We start from the raw sequence: 23276 nt of genomic DNA, 5'->3' as shown, positions 1-23276 counted from the left end.
TGCTCTTCTGTACACCACTGTTGTAATGTGTACTTGCTTGTGTTGCCGTCACCATCCTGTCAGCTTGAACAAGTCTGCTATGTGACTGGCTGATTAGATATTTGCATTAATGAGCAGGTGTACAGGTGCACATAATAATGTGGCTGCTCAGTGGACAGTGGGTCTTTAGGTTCCTCTATTCCAAACTCTAGCTGAAAGAGATTACTAGGAAGTCAGAGGAAATGATTTAGTAAGTACTTCAGGCATTTAACTGAATTATTTCCTTTGACTTCCTTGTCACAGGTTCCTTGGAATCACTGACCCATAACTACTCGAAGTAGAGAAGGAGCTTTTAGCATACCACAGAAGAACTCCAATATTCATTTCCAGATTTCCAAGCAACAGCTACAACTACACCTTTATACCTGCTTGTTAATACAAATATCTAATCAGCCAATCATGGGGCAGCAACTCAATGCATAAAACATGCAGACATGGTCCAGAGGTTTACTTGTTGTTCAGACCAAACATCAGAACAGGGAAGAAATATGGTCAAGTGACTTTGACTGTGGAATGATTGTTGGTGCCAAAACAGTAGGTTTGAGTATCTCAGAAACCACTGATCTCCTTGGATTTTCACCCAAAACATTTTCTAGAGTTTACAGAGAACAATGTGAAAAGTGGGGGGAAAAATTGGATAAGTGGCAATTCTGTGGGTGAAAAGTCCTTATTAAAGAGAGAGGTCAAAGAAGAACGGCTACACTGATTCAAGCTCACAGAAAGGAAACAGAAAGTCAAAAAAAATGAGTGACAACAGTGTTGCACCGAAGAGCATCTATTAGGCACATATCTATACAGCTAGGGTGCCTAAGATTTTGACAACATGGAGTGGAGAGCGAGTTTGTAATTCTGGTGAGAGCATAGGATGTTGGGAATGGTGAGGGTGGAGCGACACGGGATGGGTGTGGGACAGGTAGCAGAGCAGTGCCAGGAGTGGGGGAAGGTGGGGCGGGTGCCGACATACCCAACCCTGAGACACCTGGCAAGGTCATTTGATTCCAAACAATTGGTTTATTGATCATTACAAAATGTCTCTCTGGTGTTTCCTGTTCCCTCCCCTCTCCCTGCCCCCTTCCCACTCTCAGTCCACAATAGAGATCCATATCAGAATCAGATTTATCATCACTCACACGTCATGAAATTTGTTTCATTTTGTGGCAGCAGTACAGTGCATACATAAAGTTACTACACTCCTGTGTAAAAGTCTTAGGCACCCTAGCTATATCTATGTACTCAGTATTTGCACTGTTCTGTATGTCCCAAAGCACTTCACAGGAAGATTGTAAAAAAAATGGCCAAAGGAGAGAATAGCACAGGTGACCAAAACCTTTGTCAGTAAGAAGCATATTAGAGTGGGAAATATCAATAGCATCCAGAGGGATCTAGGACGATATTCCAAAGATTAGGAAATTGGCAGCTGAGAGCATGGAGATCATAATTCAGCAGTGAATATCAAAAGGTCAGAATTGGAAGGGCTATATTTAATAATTGCAGAATGCACTGACGATGAATGTCTTTGAATTAACAAACAATTCTATACATAAGTGATAAACAAGACTGTGGGCAAGGCCACGTGTGTCTGCTGTGTCATCACTGTTTTGTCAGCTTGCTTCATCCTGCAACATTAGGGATGTCAGTCTCTACAGTTACTTGTATAAGAATGCTGGCCACTGCAGGACCCTGTGCCAGGTTACTGGGTGAAGTGAGGACTCTGGTCCCAGACCCTGGGCTCAAAGGGAACCCAGTCTCAGGACCCTGGATGAGGGAGGGAGCTGCTGGTCCCAGGACTCTGGGCAAGAAGGGGCAACCCTCTCCACGGACTTCTGACAAGGAGTGGTGATCGCAGTCCGGGGACAATGGGTGCAGTGTGGATTTGGGGGGGGGGGGGGACCCAGTCAGTCCAGGGACTCTGGGTGAGGGGGGACCTAAGTTCCGGAACCCTGGGTACAGAAATACTCCAGTCTTAGGACTCAATGAGGAGGACCCTGGTCCTGGGACATTGGCCATGGGGCAATTCAGTCTCTTTACAAAGGATGGGGGGGTGGGGGTCCCAGTCCTGGGAATCTGGGACTGGGACTCTAGATACAGGGGAACCCCAGTCCAGGGACCTTAAACGCAGTGGAGATTGGGTCTGGGACTTGGCTGAAGGGGAACCCCAGTCCCAGGATCCTGGGTGCAGCGGAGATTCCAGTTCTGGGAGACTGGTGGTAGAGAGATGGCTTCTAGATTGAATGCACGAAGCTATTGCACAGAATTATACAAAATGCCTTTCAATTAATTTTGATCTCTCATTAGGCAAACTTGTAGTTGATGCTTTTGTTAATCAAAGTTTAAACAAATATTGTGGATTCCGGTTCACTCAGCCATTGGTTAATTAGTACAGCCACTTAGTTGGGACAGAACACGGAATAATTAAGAAAATAACTGGGACACTATTCCACTTAGTTGGGACAGGAGAATGTTGCCAAACAGTTTCTAACTAGCATCAGTTGCATGAACTTGTGTGACCGTAGACATTACAGCATGCTTAGAGGCAAAGTTTTCAAATAACTATAGCTGTATATGCTTGTATTCAAAGAGTAGTGATTTTTGTCACTCATAGTTGGCAAGAAATAAGTAGTAAGACAATTCAGAACAACTTTGTTCACTGCAGTTTCAAGCATTCAGGCTTGGAGATGCCAGAAACAGCTGGCAGTGAAAATGAAGATTTTGCTACTCAGCAGTCTATTTATTGATTGATTGATTGATTGATTAATTGACTGACTGACAGACAGACATTTACTGACATACAGCACGGAGTAAGCACTTCGAACTGTGCTGCCCAGCAATTCCCCAATTTAACCCTAGCCTAATCATGGGATAATTTACAATGACCAATTAACCTACCAATTGGTACGTTTTTGAAATATGGGAGGAAACCCACATGGTCACGAGGAGAATGCAGAAACTCCTTACAGACAGTAGCAGGAATTGAACCCTGGTCACCTGTACTATAAAGTGCTGTGCTAACCACTATGCTACCATGAGAAACTATGGCTAAACTCAGCTAAGTTAGGAACTATGAAGAATTTGAAGATAATGACAATTATCTTGAATGTTATGATAAAAATGAAGATTTGGATGCAATCATCAAAAATTTTATGAAGATAGTCCATTATCTGCACCAGGTGTCTGTGCAGATTTTGTTCATCTACAGTCAAACAAAGAACACATCAGCGCAGACCGAATGAATTCCTTCATCAATAACTATTAGAAACCAATACAGTTTTACCCTGTAGTAGTATTGGTGGTGGTCTAATTCGTTCTGTATTTAATTTATTACAATGTTAGTTAATTAAAAGGTAGCTTGTCCTTTTTATACCGCTATCTTTAAGAGCTCTATCTAACTCTCTCTTGAAAGCATTCAGAGAATTGGCCTCCAATGCCTTCTGAGGCAGAGCATTCCATAGATCCACAACTCTCTGGGTGAAAAAGTTTTTCCTGAACTCTGTTCTAAATGGCCTACCCCTTACTCTTAAACTGTGGCCTCTGGTTATTGTCTGGTTATTGGCCTCATGGTCCTGTCTTAGATATATTTAGCGGCGCTATTTCTGAAGAATGCTACGCCATTATCCACAGTGCCCTGTGCCAACGTTTATCCCTTATACAGCAACAAAAGAGGACTACGTACAACATGCTGGAGGAACACAGCAGGTCAGGCAGCATTCATGGAAATGAACAGTCAATATTTTGGGCCGAGACCCTTCGTCAGTCCTGACGAAGAGTCTCAGCCCGAAACATTGACTGTTCATTTCCACGGATGCTGCCCGATCTGCTGAGTTTCTCCAGCATGTTGTACATGTTGCTTTGACCCCAGCATCTGCAGTGCACTTTGTGTTAACGAAAGAGGACTATCTGCCTATTATCACACTGCAGTTTGTGGTACCTTGCTATTCAGGTAACTGTTGAGCATTTTCCTTCACAGTTCTGAAGCATTTCACTCCCTATGAAGGACTTTCGAACATTGTGTTACGAGAGGCGTTGTATAACCTTGTTGCACCACTGTCTGGTACGGAGGAGCCACTGCACAGGATTGGAAGAACCTACAGAAACCTGCAAACTCAGCCAGCTCCATCATGGGCACTAGCCTCTCCAGAATCGAGAACATCTTCAAAAGGCCATGCCTCAAAAAGGCGGCATCTGTCATTAAGGCCCCCCATCAGCCAGGACACACCCTCTTCTCATTGCTACTATCTAGGAAGAGATACAGGAGCCCAAAGACACACACTCAAAGTTTCAGGAACAGCTTCTTCCACACCACCTTCTGACTTCTGAATGGACAATCAGCCCATGTACATTACCTCACTATTTTTTTCCTTTCTTCTTGCACTACTTATTTAATTTAATTTGTCAATGTACAAATTGTACTGTGCAAATTGGAGCAGAGAACGAGATTGTAAATCTGGTGAGAGCAAAGGATGTTGGGCATGGCAAGAGTGGAGTGCCACAAGAGGGTTGTCAGACAGCTGGTAGGTACCGGGATGGGGTTGGCGTGGGTGCACACACACTTAACCCTGAGGCACCAGGCGAAGTCATCTGATTCCAAACAATTGGTTTATTGATCATTACAGAATGTCTCTCTGGTGCTTCCTGATCTCTCCCCTCCCTTCTCTTTTTCCCAACCATGATTCTCTTCTCCCTGCCCCCTTCCTGTCCTCTGTCCCACCTATATCAGAATCAGGTTTATCTTCACTCACAGATGTCATACAATTTGGTTTTTTTTGAAGCAGCACCATAGTGCAATGCATAAAAATACTACAGCACTGTGCAAAAGTTTTGGGCACCCTAGCTATATAAATGTGTCTCAGCCTTTTGCACAGCACTGTATTCCTTACTGTAATTTATAGTTTTTATTAAGCATTGCAATGTACTGCTGCCGCTAAGTTTCACAATATATGCCAATTATATTAAACCTGATTTTGATAAAACGGAAGACTTTAGTGAATTTAATATATATTCTTCCAGCACATTAATCTCAGATATCACATTTCATTGTTGCCTAACTTACCCCAGAGAACTGGAAGCTCCGCTTGCTAAGATCTGCAATATGAGGATTACTTAAGAGACTCACACTCACAGATAATAACTAGTTGATAACTAGTTTCCTGTGCACTGTGTCATTAATCCCAATCATGTTTATTATCACTGACAAATGCCATGAAATTTGTCGTTTTGTGGCAGCAGTTGAGTGTGATACGTTAAAAAAAATTATTATAAGTTACAATTTAAAACAAGTAGTGCAAAAAGAAAGTGAAAATAGTGAGGTAGTGTTCATGGGTTCATGGACTGCTCAGAAATCTGACAGCAGAGGGAAAGAAGCTGTAGCTAAAATGGTGAGTGTGCATCTTTAGGCTCCTGTACTTCCTCCCTCATGAGAAGAGGGCATGTCCTGGGTAGTGAGTATGGACAGGATCCCATTCGTGAAATGACCCTGAAATTGGCCACTACAAAGCACCTGACATTATGTGCACAGGTCAGCTGTTTTGAATTTTACCCCTCGGTTGAGGCAGCCAGTTGAATGGAGGTTAAATATCTGGTGTATTGGTGAATGAAGAAACTTCAGCAAAGAATCTATTTTCCATTCTGAAGCCTTACCAGCTACAGCCAGCTACCAATTTGCTACCTTTTGTCTATTTGCTCCTTAACTACAATATTGGAACTTGTTAAAACCATTGTAGATAACCCAAGCCGTTAATCTCATCAACCATTCTAGTTAGCCACCTCACCGCCCTCTATTTATTATACCCGTCACTGTGCACTGCATGGTAAACACCTTAAATCACTTTATATAATGCTGCTCACATTGTAATTATATGCTGGTACTTATGTATTTATACACATTTTATTCCATATCCAAACTTTAACCTTTAACTTTATTTTTTTGAAATTCTTTTTTGTTTATCATTATTGAATGTTGCAAGCTGCACCCTGGCCAACACACCACAGCAAATTCCTAATACATGTAAGTGTACATGGTGAATAAAGTTGGTCCTTGATCCTTGTCGACAACTTTCAAAGAATTTTTAAAGCTCTGCATTCTGGAGTTCCTTTCATACGCTCTCTTTTCGCAGTATTTATTTACAATTGCAAATTAGACTCATTGTTTAAAGTCTTGCTCTGTACTGCTGCCGCAAAGCAAAACATTTTATGACCTTCAGTATATCAGTGATAATAAACCTGATTCTGATTCTCAGAATGGGCCACAAAGTAGGAAATGCAGATCAAAAGTCCTTCAAATTAAAACAACTAAATGTATAGAAACACAGTTGTTTGTGCTAAACATGCAAATACTGGCCAACGGGCGTGTTGAAACCGTACTTTGAAATTTGCTTCCATTGCAGTCAGTGGATTACAGGAATGTGTTGCCTAAAGGGCTGTTCACCATGCATTTGGTGGACAGACTTTTCCCCAGTAACGCTGCATGCTGCATTAATGTTAGGGCTGGGGAGTTAAGGAGGTTTCACAACCCTTTAAAATGAGTGGACAGAGACACAAGAGATTCTGCTGATGCTGGAAATCTTGAGTAATGCACACAAAATACTGGAGACACTCAGTAAGTCAGACAGCATCTATGGAGAGCAAACAGTCGATGTTTCAGGCTAAGATCTGGAAAGGAAGGGGGAAGAAGCCAGAACAGGAAGGTGGGGGAGGGGAAGGAGTACAAGCTGGCAGTTGAAAGGTGAGACCAGGTGAGGGGGAAGATAGATGGGTGGGGGAGGGGGGATGAAGTAAGCAGTTGGGACATGATAGGAGGATTAAGTAAAGTGCTGAAGAATAAGGAATCTGATAGGATAAAACAGTTGCCCATGGAAGAAAGGGAAGGAGTGCAGGTAAGGAGAAGAGAAGGGGAGAGAGAGCAACCAGTTTGGAGAATGGAGAAAGGGAGAAAAGGGAGGAGGGATAAATGACCAGAAATTGTAGAAATTGATGTTCATGCCATCAGGTTGGAGGTTACCCAGCAGATTATGCTCCTCCAACCTGAGTCTGGCCTCATCACGGCAGTAGAGGAGCCCAAAGACAGAGATAAACCAGAGTAATTGTTGTGTCCTGAAGTAGTAAACTTTCTGGTGCACAGCCTACGACAGTTACATGCTTACCTAAAAGACCATGAGGCTCTGACTGCCATCTCTCTGGTCTGTCTTCCTGGTCCTTGCGTCTCTTACTCCCTCTGAGACTACCAAAACGCTTCATGAGTGGCAGTGGGCTCGGTAGGTGTGGCAGCCAGTCATGCCAGGTTTCAGGTGATGACGGGATCACTCCCGGCAAGAAGTGCTGGCCACTGGCTCAGGAGTTGCAGATCTTCGCAGCTGGGATTCAGGACAGCCAACGTGCTAATTTAAAAAAAAACTCTGCAATGTTTCCTTTCCAATCCCAGCCAACAAAATTATGTGCGCCTCATTAAGCAAGCATCATCCAGGATGGCAGAAGAAGGCATCCGATTCAATACCTCCAACTCTTCAGCTTGACTAAGGTACAGTGAATGCAGAAATGTAGTTACGAGACTCCTGCAGCTGATCGTCAAGTGCAGCTGTGGACGGTGTGGCTTTAAAATAGCTGGGATGGATTAGACTGTAAAAGGAAACCTCCCTGTGTTGACAACTCTTGGTGATGATTGGTCGTAGCTGCTCCTCCTTGTGGCATGACATCACATCTATTTTGATTAAAGCTCCAAGTGATAGATAGCCAAAGCCTTTTGCTGCTCTGACAGCAAGTTGTTCAAAGCCTAGCTCTGTGAAAATACCTCTTGCCTGCGCAGCAATCTGTGGTTCGCTGGCTACTTTTGTCAGTGTTTGGTGTGGAATCAGCATGTGTCAACACAGTAACACAAGGCACCAATTTTTTTTCTCTGAAAAATTAATAGGTATTGAGGAATGTTAAAAAGAAACACCCGAGGCTCGTAACAAGAATTGCTTTCGATTTACGGATATTCAACCACTTAAACCCAGTGGAACACCCTGAGGAGTGAAACATCTGTCCAAAATTAACTACTGTGTTTTGTCATTCTGATTATGTTCGTTCTTTTTTAATAAAATCTTTTTTGAAACAATTGAACATTGAGCGCAGGAGTTGGGATGTTCTGTTGAAGTTGTGTAAGATATTGGTGAGTCCGATTTTGGACGATTGTGTGCAGTTCTGGCCATCTTCCTAAAGGAAAGCTCTCAATAAACTTGAAAGAGTGCAGAGAAAATCCACAAAGATGTTGCTGGGATTTGAGAACCTGAGTGATAGGGAAAGATTGAAGAAGTTAGGATATTATTCCTGGAGCATAGGAGAATGAGGATGGAGATTTGATAGAGGTATACAAAATGATGAGGCAGGGTAAATGCAAGTAGGCTTGAGGTTGGGTGAAGAGTGAAAGAAGTAACATTTCAAGGGAACATAAGCAGGAACTTCATCACACATCGGGCGTTGAGAGTGTGGTACAAACTGCCATAGGAAAGAATTGCGGTTTCTATTTCAACATTTAAGGGAAATTTGGATAAGTACATGGATGGGAGTGGGATGGAGGCTATGGTCAGGGTGTGGGTTAATGGAATGACACAGAATAATAGTTTGGCACAGATGAGATGGGCCAAAGGACCTGTTTCTGTGCTGCTTCAACGGCTCCTCGGAATCTATGGAACACAGAAGGACTGGAATGACCCTACTTGCATTTTTCAAATCTCGCTCCCACTATGCACCATCCAATGACTCCTTGCAATCTGTTACTGAGTTATTAGGTTATTGTGTTCAGTTCAGGACACCTCACTATATATAGAAGCAGAAGCTTTAGAGAAGAGGCCTGGATTATTGAACAAATCTTATGAGGATAGTTTGAGCAAGCAAGTATTTTTCTCTTTGGAGCGAAAGAAGAAGAGAGGTGACTTGACAGAGGTGTACAAGATGATAAGAGGCATAGATTGAGAGAACATTTAGCGCCCTTTTCCCAGAATGGAAATGGCTAATACGAGAGGACGTAATTTTAAGGTGAATGGAGGAAAGTACAGGGGGTTGTCAGAAGTAGGTTTTTCAGAGAGTGGAATGTGCTGCCAGGATGGTGGTAGAGGCACTCAGGAGATTTAGGAGGATCCGAAATGGGTACATGGATGCAAGTGTTAGACTGATCTCGGAGTAAAAATGGCGGCCCATTGTCTTGGGCCAAAGGATCAGTACAGTACTGTGCTGTTGTACTGTCCTGTTCTATGTTACAAAAATCATTCTGTGGAATTCTATCACTAAAGAGTAGGAATAAATGTGTTTATTTAGTAGTTAATTGAAGGGAGGAAGATGTATCACGCCCTCTTTTTGTACTTCTGAGGGGAGTATTCTCACTTCTGGCCAACATCACTTGCTGTTTGCACTTGTATTTATCAGCTGAATTTTAATCTACCAGTTGCCAAAATGGGGTTTGAACTCACCTTGCAGCTGAATAATAGGAATAGTAATAGTCACAGAAACACTACCATTTGTGGGTATGATTGCATTGATTCTATGATCTCAACAAAGCAGTTGACAAGATTTAGTGAAATATTGCATAAACAAAAGTTCTTCCAATTTCAACTCAGGTGAGCAACTCAGTGTGAACTCAAAACAAGCTGCTGGGAATGCTGATTTAATTTCTGAAGAACTGCAGCTAGGTCAGGGATTTGACGAGTTGCAGGTGTGTTTACTGCTGCTACTTGCTTTACAAAGGGTGAGCTGGCACTTCCCGGGACACCGAGGTGGCCTTATCCAGCCTGCAGTTACCGAGTGTCGCTGAGCACAAAGCACAGCAGAGCTGCCTGGGTTCCTGTGGTAGGTTCTATCTTAATCCTATATTACTCCACTTGCTGCATATATCTGGATGCTTCCTTGTATTTAGAATCATTGAAAACTTAAAACATGGGAAACTATTTGGCCCACCTTGTCCGTGCTGGGAAAAAAACCGAGCTGCCTAATACTTGTTCGATCCCTGTAGGGTATAACTCTAGGTGCACAAATTCTGAGATGCTGGAAGTCAGAGTACTGACGAACAGCTTCAGCCCGAAATGTTGACTATTTGTTCCTCTCCACAGATGCTGCCTGACCTGCTGAGTTCCTCCAGCAAATCATAAATATAAGAGATTCTGCAGATGCTGGAAATCTAGAGCAACACACCCAAAATGGTGGAGGAATTCAGCAGGTCAGGTAGCATCAGGACAAAGGGTGTCGGCCCAAAATCCTACATCTCCGAGTACACGACGGACATCCAGCATGTCTCGGGAAAGGGCAACGTCGTGGCGGACGCACTCTCCAGACCAGCTGTCCAGGCCCTGTCCCTGGGGGTGGACTATGCAGCACTGGCGGAGGCGCAGCAGACAGACGACGAGATGCCCAGCTACAGGACCGCAGTCTCGGGTTTGCAGCTGCAGGACTTTCTCGTAGGCCCAGGTGAGAGGACCCCCCTGTGCAACGTGGCTACCGGCCAACCTCGCCCCATCGTCCCAGCTGCCTGGAGGCGGCGAGTTTTCGATCCATACACGGTTTGGCGCACCCATCTATCAGGACAACCGTCCGGCTGGTCTCCAGCAAGTTCGCGTGGCACGGACTTCACAAGCAGTTCACTGAATGGGCCAGAACATGCGCACAGTGCCAAACAGCCAAGGTGCAGCGGCACACTGAAGCCCCGCCGCAGCAGTTCGAACCCACCGACCGGAGGTTCGACCACATTCATGTGGATATTGTGGGCCTCCTACCAGTGTCCCGAGGAACGCGGTACCTCCTATCTACGGTAGACAGGTTCATGAGGTGGCCAGAGGCGGTCCCGCTCACCGACACATCTGCCGATTCCTGCGGCCGACCACTGATTGCAACCTGGGTAGCATGCTTCGGGGTACCGGCCCACATTACCTCCGACAGAGGCGCCCAGTTCACCTCCAGCCTGTGGTCGGCTGTGGCCAGCCTGTTGGGAACACAGCTACACCACACAACTGCCTACCACCCACAGTCAAACGGACTAGTGGAATGCTTCCACCGTCACTTGAAGTCGGCTCTCATGGCCCGCCTGAGAGGACCTAACTGGGTGGACGAGCTTCCCTGGGTCCTGCTTGGAATTCGCACAGTGCCCAAAGAGGATCTGCACGCCTTGTCGGCCGAGTTGGTGTACGGCGCACCCCTGGCCGTCCCGAGAGAGTTCATACCAGCCCCAAGGGGGCAAGAGGAGGAACCCGCAGCAGTCCTGGACAGACTACGTGAAAGGCTCGGCAACCTGGCCCCCGTACCAACTACGCAGCATGGACGGACCCCGACCCATGTACCCAAAGACCTGCAGAACTGTAAGTTTGTGTTTGTATGAAGGGGCGGACACCGGGCACCGCTACAGCGGCTGTACGAGGGGCCGTTCAGGGTGATCAACAACAACGGGTCCACGTACATTCTGGACATTGGGGGGAGAGAGGAGGTTTTCATGGTGGACCGACTCAAACCAGCCCATGTGGACTTGGCGCAGCTGGTCGAGGTTCAGGCACCGCGGTGCAGAGGCAGACCTCCCAAACAGAGGCTGATCCAGACTGTGGACATTGGGGGGTGTATCGCCGGTTCTGGGGCGGGGGGGGTGGGGTGGTGGTTATGTGGTGACCCACTTTCTGTGCAGGCGAACCGGCTCACAAATAGCCAGCGCGCGGGGGGAGACTTTGGTAATGCACCCCTGACGTCATTTCTGCCCGGAGAGGGCAGGCGCTAGGGATTAAATGCCAGTGCCGCGAAGTTTGAATAAACTAGTTTCGAAATAACTTACCGACTACGTGTCGTTATTTCAGCGCTGTGTGTAGCACATTGCTACAACTGTTTATTTCTTTCCATAGATGCTGCCTGACCTGCTGAGTTCCTCCAGCATTTTGGGTGTGTTTATTTATTGATTTTATTTAGAAATGCAGCAGAATAACAGGTCCTTCCAGCCCAATAAGCCTGCGCCACCCAATTACAACCCATGTGACCAATTAACCTATTAATTGCATCTGTCTTTGAAACGTTGGAGGAAACTAGTGCACCCACAGGAAACCCATGTGGTCACAGGGAGAACGTACAAATACCTTACAGACAGTGGTGGGAATTGAATCTGGTCTGCTGCTGCAGTAATAGTGTTACCCTAATCACTATACCACCGTTGCTATGAGTTCCTCCAGCACTTTTTGTGTAGTGCCACAATAATGTGGTGAGTTTTGCCTTAAGCTCCCCTTCAGGCTGTGTTTCTCCAACCCGTACAACCCTTGGGTGAGAAGATTTTTCTCTCATCTCCTCTAATTCTGCTACTTTAAATTCATGCTGCTTGGTGTCCTGAGGATCAATACCCAGAGGTTGGCAAAGTCTGGAGTTGAAGCTAGAGGCCCAAGTCCAGAGGTCAAGGCTCAAATGTCAAAGCCCCTCGGTCAGCATGTCTGGTGGTGACCTGTCCTGGGGTTGAAAGTCTGTCCGTGTAAGTGAGTTGGTCCATTGAGCTGGTGGACATACTATGTTGGTGCCAAAATGTGTGGGCAAACTTGTGGGGTGTCTCCAGTCCATCCTTAGATGGAGTTGGTTGTTAATTCAAACAATGCATTTCACTGTACAGTATAAATAAATCTAAATCTGAGCCCTTGGGTCTCCTTACCATCCACCAAGAACATTTATCAGGAGCGCTGTGTACACAGGATTCTTAGTGATATCAAGGATCCCACCCATCCATCCAGCATCCTCTTAGAGTTTTTACCATCAGGCAGGAGATTCCAATGCATAAAAACAAGAACGGTCAGGATGGGAAACAGTTTTTTCCCTCAGGTCGTTAGGCTTCAGAACTCCCTGCCACATCGCATTCAAAGTTGCACTTGTTAATCTATTCTGTATCTTACAATATTTAACTCATGCACTTTAGTTTGTTTATTTTTTGTCTAATCCATCTGTAAATTTCATCTTTACTTCCATAAATTATTATGTGTCTTATGTATACTACCAGTGCTTTACACCCTGGTTCAGAGAAACATTATCTCGTTTGACCATATACACAGATATAGAAAAATGACAATAAATTTGACTTGATATGACTTGACCTGGTTGGAGAGAGTATGCACTTCCCCCATAATGAGGCTTCCATTATGGTGTTCATATACTATAGCTCAGCGTTTAACACCATCATTCACTCAATCCTGATCAACAAGTTTCAGAACCTGGGCCTCTGTACCTCCCTCTGCAATTGGATCATCAGCTTCCTAAATAGAAGACCACAATTTGTGAAGATTGGTGATAATATCTTCTCCTCGCTGACAATCAACATGGGCGTACCTCGGGGTGTGTGCTTAGCCCACTGCTCTACTCTCTATACCCATGACTATGTGGCTAGGCATAGCTCAAATGCTATCTATAAATTTGCTGATTATACTACCATTGTTGGTAGAATCTCAGATGGAGATGAGAGGGCATACAGGAGTGAGATATACCAATTACTGGAGTGGTATCACAGCAACAACCTTACGTTCAACGTCAGTAAGACAAAAGAGCTGATTATGGACTTCAGGAAGGGTAAGACGAAGGAACACAAACCAATCCTCATAGAGGGATCAGAAGTGGAGAGAGCAAATAATTTCAAGTTCCTGGGTGTCAAGATCTTTGAGGACCTAACCTGGTCCCAACATAGCAATGCAGCTATAAAGAAGGCAAGACCATGGCTATATTTCATTAGGAGTTTGAAGAAATTTAGTTTGTCAACTAAAACACTCGAAAACTTCTATAGATGTACTGTGGAGAGCATTCTGACAGGCTGCATCACTGTCTGATATGGGGAGCGGAGACCACTGCACAGGGCTGAAAGAAACTACAGAAAGTTGTAAAATTAGTTAGCTCCATCTCGGGTATTAGCCTCCATAGTATCCAAGACATCTTCAAGGAGCGTTGCCTCAGAAAAGCGACTTCCGTCATCAATGACCCCCCCACCCAGGTTATGCCCTCTTCTCATTGTTACCATCACAAAGGAGGTACAGAAGCCTGAAGGCACACACTCAGCGATTCAGGAACAGCTTCTTCCCCTCTGCCATGCGATTCCTAAATGGACATTGAACCCATGAACATGACCTCACTTTTTAAAATATATATATTATTTCTGTTTTTACACTATTTTTAATCTATTCAATATACACATATATAATCACTGTGATTTATTTATTTCCCCTTTCTTTCTACATTATCATGTATTGCATTGAACTGCTGCTATTAACAAATTTCATGACACAAGCCAGTGATAATAAACCTGATTCTGATACATAATTTCCTAAACTTTGATAATGTCTTCCTTTAGTATTGTGTTCCAAGGTTCTCGAGTTCCAGAAACATCTTTGTACATTAGCCATTCCAAAAACCAATCACAGCACTGTCCTAACATTTTACGCACAGGATTTCTGTGATATTGCTGAAATGTTACAATGATATCCTGGGCTATTTCCCCACTAGCCTTCAAATAACAAATTTTTATAGAAATCCAAAAGTAAAACTCCATGTTTTACCTTTGACCAACAAACAGTTTGGCCACTCGAAAGGAGACTACAGAAATTGGTTCTCACATTCCAGGAGCCATTGCTGCATTTCACATCACTGCCGCCCTCTAGAGGACATCTCTGCATTGCAACTGTAACTGCAGATTGGATCCACAGGAATAATAAAAAATCATCAGGCCAACTGTCTCTTTATCAAAGACTTCTCAGTTTAAAGCATTACACCTCAATAACTTTTAATCCTGTGGATTTTTACAAATGTTACTATTTACAGTGAGCAAAAAATTCAATAATGCCAAGCAACCGACTGGACACTGAGATCAGTATTGTGGTGCTGTGCTACAAGTTTGCTGATGCATCCTCTCTGGATGTATCTCAGCTTGGTATGGCAACTGGTCTGCCCGGGACCACAACAAATTACAGAGAGTTATGAACTCAGCTCAGTACATCATGAAAACCAGCCATAGGCTTTCTCTTGATAAACCTAGTGGTTTACAGTACCAGTCACCCAGGTTTAATTCCTGCCACTGCCTATAAGGAGTTTATACATCCTCCCCGTGACTGCGTGGGTGTCCTCCAGGTGCTCCGGTTTCCTTCCACCGTCCAAAAATGTATTGGTTGTTAAGTTAAATGGTGATTGTAAGTTGTCTCATGATTGGGTTAAAGTTAAATCAGGGGTTGCTGCACAGCACGGCTTGAAGAACAGGAAGGGCCTACTCCATGCTGTATTCAATAAAACAAAACAAAATTAAAAAGTAAAGCAGCCAACATAATCAAAGACCCTTCCCAGCCTGGACATTCTCTCTTCTTCCCCCTCCCATCAAGCAGAAGTTTGAAATCTTGTAGGATAAGATGGACTCTTGACCTCAGTGGAATTGGTTTCATTGTCTGGCAGCAGTGGACTTTCTGCATCTGGTATTATTTTCTCCTACCTCAATGCTTTAGGAACAGTCCCTTCCCCTCTGAAATCTGATTTCTGAGCAGCTCATGAACTCCTGAATGCTACCTCACCATTTACTTATACATTGTAACTTACGTTATTTTGTTATAGCTGCAATGTACTGCAGCCACAAAACAACGACATTCACGACTTATGTCAGTGATGATAGGAGTGATTCTGATAAGGGGCTGCAGATGCTGGAATGAGGAGTGCACACTATCTACTGGAGGAACTCAGCAGGTCCAGCAGCATCTGTGGGAGGAAAGGAACTGTCAATGTTTCGCATCGAAACACTGCATCAGGACCGGATTGCTTGATGCTCAAGACTATTTTAGCAGTTAAAGCCTCTGCCTAGCTGCTGAACCAACAGTCAGGAGACTGGGCACCGAGCAGCTGAAGGCAGCGACCTTTCACTGTGCCCAAGCAATGATGCATTCTTGCATCAGATGATTTTCCTAGTCTACATCACACGGCACAGTCACCCCCTTCCCACTCCCACATCACCCCAAACCAACGTGATTCCAATGCGCAATCTTGTCTTTTTGGCAGACAAGCAAGAATTCTTGGCGTGCATGAAGTGAAACATGTGATTGCTGCTCACGGTAATCTGACTGTGCTGAGCAACGTGCCTGAGGGGGAAGGTACTGTAAATGGAAGGGAACTTAATCATGTAAATTTCACAGAGTGAAAGTCTGTAACGCTCAGATAGATGACTATTGTTCACCAATTGCACATGCTCCTAATTGCAATTCTCAATGGGTTGCAGGGTATTCTAATTGCTCTTTCTATGTAATTCTCTTTCCTATCTACACATCCTCCAGCTTCTCTGTAGCTGTTATCTTTCTTTGTGGTTGTGACACTTTGTTCGACATTGTTATTGTTTCACCTTTGTACGAGCCACGTATCTGTTCTGGATTTACTTTATGGTAACTAGTCACATTAGTGGGGGCATGGTAAGAGCAAGGGAAATAAGTCTTGTATTCTTGCTTATTTCATGGCAGCTGGGTTTCGCTTTGTTGGAAGTAATGTCTTGCAGACCCTGCCAGAGTTGCCATGCATCCGATGTTGCCTCCAACCTCGTTCGAAATTGTCTCTTCGCCCTTGAAATAGCCCTCCGCAGATCATACCTGGATTTCCGGTATAGGCCAGGATCGCCAGACTTGAATGCCACAGATCTAGCCTTCAGCAGACAACGTACCTCCTGGTTCATCCACAGCTTTAAGTTTGGGAATGTACAGTAAGCCTTTGTAGGCACACACTCATCCACACAGGTTTAAATGAAGTCAGTAACAACTGCAGCATACTCAAACACGAGGAAATCCGCAGATGCTGGAAATTCAAGCAACACACACAAAATGCTGAAAGAAAAGATAGTAAGAGATTTGAAAGTAGGAGGGGGAGGGGGAGGGGGAAATCCAAACTGATAGGAGAAGACAGGAGGGGGTGGGGTGAAGCCAAGAGCTGGAAAGGTGATTGGCGAAAGGGATACAGAGCTGGAGAAGGGAAAGGACCATGGGACGGGAGGCCTAGGGAGAAAGAAATGGGGAGAGGAGCACCAGAGGGAGATGGAGAGCAGGCAATGAGTGATAGGCAGAGAGAGAAAAAAAGGGAGGGGGGAAAATAAATAAATCAGGGATGGGGTAAGAAGGGGAGGAGGGGCATTAACAGACGTTAGAGAAATCAATGTTCATGCCATCAGGTTGGAGGCTACCCAGACGGAATATATGGTGTTGTTCCTCCAAACTGAGTGTGGCTTCATTTTGACAGTAAAGGAGGCCATGGATAGACGTATCAGAATGGGAATGGGGCCATGGATAGACATAGCTTCACCCTAACCCCTCCTGTCTTCTCTTATCATTTCGGATTTCCCCCTCCCCCTCCTACTTTCAAATCTCTTACTATCTTTTCTTTCAGTTAGTCCTGACGAAGGGTGTCGGCCTGAAACGTCGACAGTGCTTCTTCCTATAGATGTTGCCTGGCCTGCTGCGTTCCACCAGCATTTTGTGTGTGTTGCAGCATACTCATCCAGGTTCGAAGATGAATCCCTGAATACAATCCAGTCCACTGGTTCAAAGCAGTCCTTTAGGCACTCCTGTGCTTCCCTTGTCCAAACCTTCTTGGTCCTCAGTACTGGTGCTACAGTCTTCAGTCTCTGCCTATACTCAGGGAGTAGAAGTGCAGCTAGGTGATCAGACTTCCCGAAGTGAAGGCGTGGAATAGCACGGTAGGTATTCTTGATGGTGGTGTAACAATGGTCCAGTGTGTTGTTTCCTTTGGTATTGCGAGTGATCTGTTGATGGTAATTGCTTAGTGATTTTTTCAGACTGGCCTGATTAAAATCTCTCAAAACAATGGTAAAGGCGTTAGGATGTGCTGTTTCATGCAAGTTCATCCCATTACTCAGATCATCTAAAGCCTGACTGAAATTGGCTTGAGGTGGAATGTAAACTGCTACCAAAATTATCCTGGAGAACTCCTGTGATAGGTAAAAAGGATGCTAGATATTCCAGGTCTGGTGAGCAGAATTGGGTCAGCACTGATATATTTGTGCACCAAGAAGAGTTGATCATGAGGCATACTCCTCCACCTCTGCTTTTGAGAGACTCTATAGATCTATCCTGACCGTGTATAGTAAACTGAATCGCTGCATTTATTATTTATTATTTCTTCGTTTTTGGAATACATCTATCCTGCACCTTCCTTATTTTTCCCAGAAACTGAAGTCACTGTTGCTCTACTGTCATCCGTGCCAGCCACTCCTTCCAATTTACTTTGACAAATTCCTGTCTCATAATTCCCTTTACTCCACTGAAATACTGCTACGTCAGACTTTATTTTCTCACTATCAAATTTCAAGTTGAACTCAATCATATTGTGATCACTGGTTCCTAAAGGTTCTTTTACCTTAAGCTCCCTAATCGCCCCTGTTTCATTATATAATACCCAATCCAGTACAGCTGATACCCAATGACAAACTGCTTTAAAGTCATCTTGTAGGCATTGAACAAACTCACTCTCTTGAGATCCATTACCAACCTGATTTTCCCAATCGACCTGCATGTTAAAATCTTCCATGACTATGATAACATTGCACTTTTGACACATCTTTTCTATTTTCCGTTGTAATCTGTGGGCCACATACCAGCTACTGTTTGGAGGCCTGTATATAACTGCCTTATATCAGGGTTCTTTCATCCTTGCAGTTTCTGAACTCTACCCACAAGGTTTCAACACCTTCTGAACCTATGTCACCATCTCTCTACTGATTTGATGCCATTCTTTCACACCACCCCCTCGGCCTATCTTCCTGTCTCTCCAATATCCCTCCAAACTGCAAGGATAAAAGGAGCCTGATATAAGGTGAACCTTGGACATTCAGCTGCCAACTACAACCATCCTTTAGCCACGATTCAGTGATGGCCATAAGCACCATACCTGGCAATCTGTAATAGTGCAACAAGATCATCCACCTTATTTCTTATACTCTGCGCATTGAGATATAACACTTTGAGTACTGTATTTGCTACCCTTTTTGATTCTGTATCCATAATGTACTGATACTCACCCTGCTGGTTGCAATTTTGTCCTATCATCTGCCTTCCCTTCCTGACAGTCAGCCTGCATGCAATCTTTGTTTTTTTACCATTCAGCATATACTGAGTCCCTTCACTCTGGTTCCCATCCCCTGGCCAAATTGGTTTTAGTATCTCAGTAAATGTAACAATAATTCACCAATTTAGCAACTCACCAACTTATCTAAGAGTAATAAATACCAATCAGTCAACACCCAACCCACCCACAATGTTTTGCAAGAATATTGTCAAAGAAGAAGCCAACCATTGTGATAAGGGATAAGATGATTTTAGGGAACTTTTAAAGGTAGTGAGAAAGGGATTTAGAGAGGAAATTCAAGAAGATAAGGTCATAGAACCTTGTTCTATCTTAATGCACTGCAGAATGATCTCGGTACGTGTAACAATGACCAACCAATTACAAGTCTAATACTGGAACCACCATAAGAATATCAGTAAAATCATGAATATCATAGCAAAGAAATGTACCATTTGCCCGTTATTCCTATCCTGTTTGACACCTTCATACAACATTATGTTCAGAACATGAGAAAGTCTGCAGATGCTGGAAATCTGAAGCCACACACACAAAATGCTGGAGGAACACAGTAGTCAGGCAGCATCTATGGAAAGGAATAAACAGTTGACATATTGGGCCAAGACCCTTCTTCAGGACAATGTTCAGAAGGTTTTCCTTGGCTGCAAAGTAATTTTCTTGCACACTGTGATTGATAGCTGAAAGTCGATGAATCAGGTACCCATCTGTACTCATCCTTATTCATCCGCACTTTGTCCATTGTCTTGGTGATTCAACATCACCATCTGGCACGGGGTAGTACTGCACAGAATCGAAGTAAGCTGCAGAGAGTTGTAAAATTAGTCAGCTCCATCATGGGCACTCGCCTCTATAGTATCCAAGACATCTTCAGGAAGCAGGAGGTGGCATCCATCAATAAGGACTCCCACCAACCAGGGCATGCCCTCTTCTCACTGTTACCATCAGGAAGGTGGTACACACTCAGTGATTCAGGAACAGCTTCTACCACTCTGCCATCCTATGTATTATCATGCATTGCAGCTTGCTGCGGCCGCAACGATAACAAATTTCATGACATATGCCTGTGATATTAAAGCTGACTCTGATTGTTGTACCTGATACCACCTCCTGACATTCCAGATTACAGCCAATCTCAGGGTGTGTTTTCTCTTCTCTCTTCAGATTCTGCCTCTCTTTAGCTCTCTATATCTGCCATATGCTTCCGTTAATTTCCATTTATCAAACCCTAATACTCCTTGGAGACATGAGAGACTGCAGATGCTGGAATCCAGAATCTGATGGAACTCAGGTTGTTGAGCAGCATGGGGGGTGGGGAGTTGGCATTGGGGTCACTGGGCATGTAGCCTGGCTTCCGAGCTCAATTGGGGCCAGCCTCTCCCATCAGTGCTGCCCTCCAGTGTTCAATCAGTGGAGTGACAGGCAGGATTGCATGCGCCTACACACTACCAGCAACTGTACCATCAACTTACGGGACATCTCACTCAGGGACTTGGGTTATACACATGGCTTTTTTTGCATGACTTTTTTTTTGCTCGTTATTTTGAATGTGCTGTGTATGTTTTGTACCTTGGCCCCAGAGGAACATTGTTTCGTTCAGCTATATATCATGAATGGTTGAATGAAAATTAAAATTGAATTTGATTTGTTTCAATTTTTGACTGGTTTTGTGAACACTGATTACCCGGCAGATTCTGCCCAACTGTCTTGTCCTAATATCCCTTGACATCTCAGTATTTCTCTACACCTACTTTCCTTACCTTTCACCTTTACAGTGACACATTGGTCCTGCAAGTCTGTGAGTTTTACTTTTCACTTTTTGTCAGTTGTGGATTTACCTGCTAGAAGCTTTACCAGATCCTGTCTTATAATACTGAAATCAGCCTTCATCCAATTCAACAGCTTAGATCCTACACCATCTCCTTTCCACCATTCATCTACAAACACTTCAAAGCTTCACCCAGCTTCATTCCCTCAGATTAGATCCAATACTTCTCCTTCTCCAGAAGGACAAGTAACACAGTGGCTCAGAAGGCACTCCAGGTTGCATTTAAAAAATGTCACTCCCTCTAGGCCTATTTTATTTTATTAAGGTGGCCCCAGCTGACATGGAGAGAACTGAAACAACTTCCACCGTCACATTTTCGCTCTTACACCTCTATGATTTGTCTGCACGCCTATATTTAGAGATACAGCACAGTAACAGAACGCACCAGCCAATTACACCTGTGTGAGCACATGGGTTTCCTCATGGTGCTCTGGTTTCCTCCCACATTCCAAAGGACCTGTTATGGTGTTCTATCTCTAATAAACAACTTGGTAATTACCATGTTGGTGCCTGTGGGAACATGGCAGGTGTAAGTTGAAAGCTCATGATCAAAGCCCAAAAGTCAGTTGGAAGCCCGGAACTCACAACCTGGAGACTGCAGGCCCGGAGGACTGTCCTTGTATGTGGGTGGCAGAGAGGACTGGGGCTTGCTTTGGTGTTGTCTTGTTGACTGCTGTGTTCTGTGTTGTTCTGCCGAGCTTTGTTGGTGCTGGAATGTGTGGCAACACTTGCCGGCTGCCCCCAGCACCTGTTGGTTGTGAAGCAAACAATGCATCTCACTGTACACTCAATGACCACTTTATTGAGTACCTCCTGTACCTAATAAGGTGGCCACTGAGGGTACGTTCATGGTTTTATGCTGCTGTAGCCCATTCACTTCAAGGTTGTGTGTTCAGAGATGCTCTTCTGCACACCACTGTGCACACCACATGTGATTATTTGAGTTACTTTTGCCTTCCTGTCAACTTGAACCAGTCTGGCCATTCCCCTCTGATCTCTCTCATTAACAAGGCGTTTTTGCCCACAGAAAAGTCACTCATTGGATTTTTTTTTTTGTTTTTCACAGCAGTCTCTCTAAACTCCAGAGACACTGTTGTGTAGGAAAATCCCAGGTGAGCAGAAGATTCTGAGATACTCAAACAACCCTGTCGGGCACCAGCAATCATTCCATAGTCACAGTCACTTTGATCACAGTTCTTCCCCATTCTAATGTCTAGTCTGAACAGCAACCGAACCTCTTGACCATGTCTGCATGCTTTTATGCATTGAGTTGCTCTCTCATGATTGGCTGATTAGATAGTCACATTAACGAGGCGTACAGGTGTACCTCTGACTGTATGCTTCCATAGACGTGTGATAAATAAATCTGAAGCTGAATCATTTGAGGTGTTCGAAGTTCTGAAAGCTACTGTGTGTATATAATGTTAACTTTCCCTCTCTGTGGTTGTGGTTCTGCATTGCACAGAAAGACTTGACTTTGACTTCTGCAATAATCTTAAAATCTTTAAAAAATCCTTGCCAGGGGGCAAGATTAAGATCAAGAGCATTATGTGCAATCCATGAAAGCTATTCCCTGCAGCCTTAATCCGTAAGTGTATTCCATATAATCTGCTTAACAGTAGCAGAGTAGGATGATAATGCTTTTGGTCACCTGACTAAAATACAAGGGTCTCAATGATTGATCCTGAAACATGGTCAAGTCCCACAGCAACAGTTGGGTTGGCTATATCCAGGAAGTTAAATTGGTGAGTCACTTGCTAAGCCATATCAGAGGGCACTTGCGAGCCTGGATCTGTGAGTAAGGATGATGGGCTGCCTGTATGGGTAGAGTTCAGAAGTAATAAGAATGGACAATTACGTTACTGATCATGTACTACAAGTTTCTCAACTAGTTTGCAGGAGACAGAAGAGCAGAACATGCAGGCAAATCGCAGAGAGGTGTAACAGGGAGGTCAAGCTCCAACAACGCCAAATTTTGCTCCTCACTTTTTGTCCGTTTCAAGACTCAAGATTCAAGATTGACTATTATCCTTCTTCAGTACAGGAGCACAAAATGATTGTTACTCCGGATCAGATGAAACATTAAAAAACACAGTAAATATAAACACAAAAGCAATCTTACAACATACAATGTATAAGTAACTGCTATATCCACAGACTGATTGTATGTACATAAAGTGACACTTGGTGATGTGGCAGTGGGGGTTGGGTGGAGGTATTGATCAGCTTGGAGGAAGTAACTGTTTTTGAGTCTGGTAATCCTGGTGTGAAGGCTGCGTAGCCTCTTCCCTGATGGGAATGAGACAAACAGTCCATGAAGAGGGTGGGTGGGATCTGTTGTGATATT

The 23276-nt window shown here is 44.2% G+C and overlaps 1 protein-coding gene across 7 annotated transcripts in view; it reads right to left on the bottom strand.

Moving 5' to 3' along the window:
• The window catches only part of prkag2a (protein kinase, AMP-activated, gamma 2 non-catalytic subunit a), a 515738-nt gene that overhangs the window by 212897 nt on the left and 279565 nt on the right, over window positions 1-23276 (bottom strand). Inside the window, exon 1 of one of the 7 annotated variants that reach the window (XM_073054951.1) lies at window positions 7176-7621. The exons of the other annotated variants lie outside the window; for them this stretch is intronic. Within the exon in view, the coding sequence (XP_072911052.1) occupies window positions 7176-7269 (94 nt within the window). The 5' untranslated portion in view covers window positions 7270-7621. Of the gene's footprint in view, window positions 1-7175; window positions 7622-23276 lie in introns of those variants that run through there. 7 annotated transcript variants of the gene reach the window in all.

Source organism: Hemitrygon akajei, chromosome 8, assembly GCF_048418815.1.
Source record: "Hemitrygon akajei chromosome 8, sHemAka1.3, whole genome shotgun sequence".
In the NCBI taxonomy this organism is placed as follows: Eukaryota; Metazoa; Chordata; class Chondrichthyes; order Myliobatiformes; family Dasyatidae; genus Hemitrygon; species Hemitrygon akajei.
This window is presented reverse-complemented; position numbering and strand designations above follow the sequence as displayed.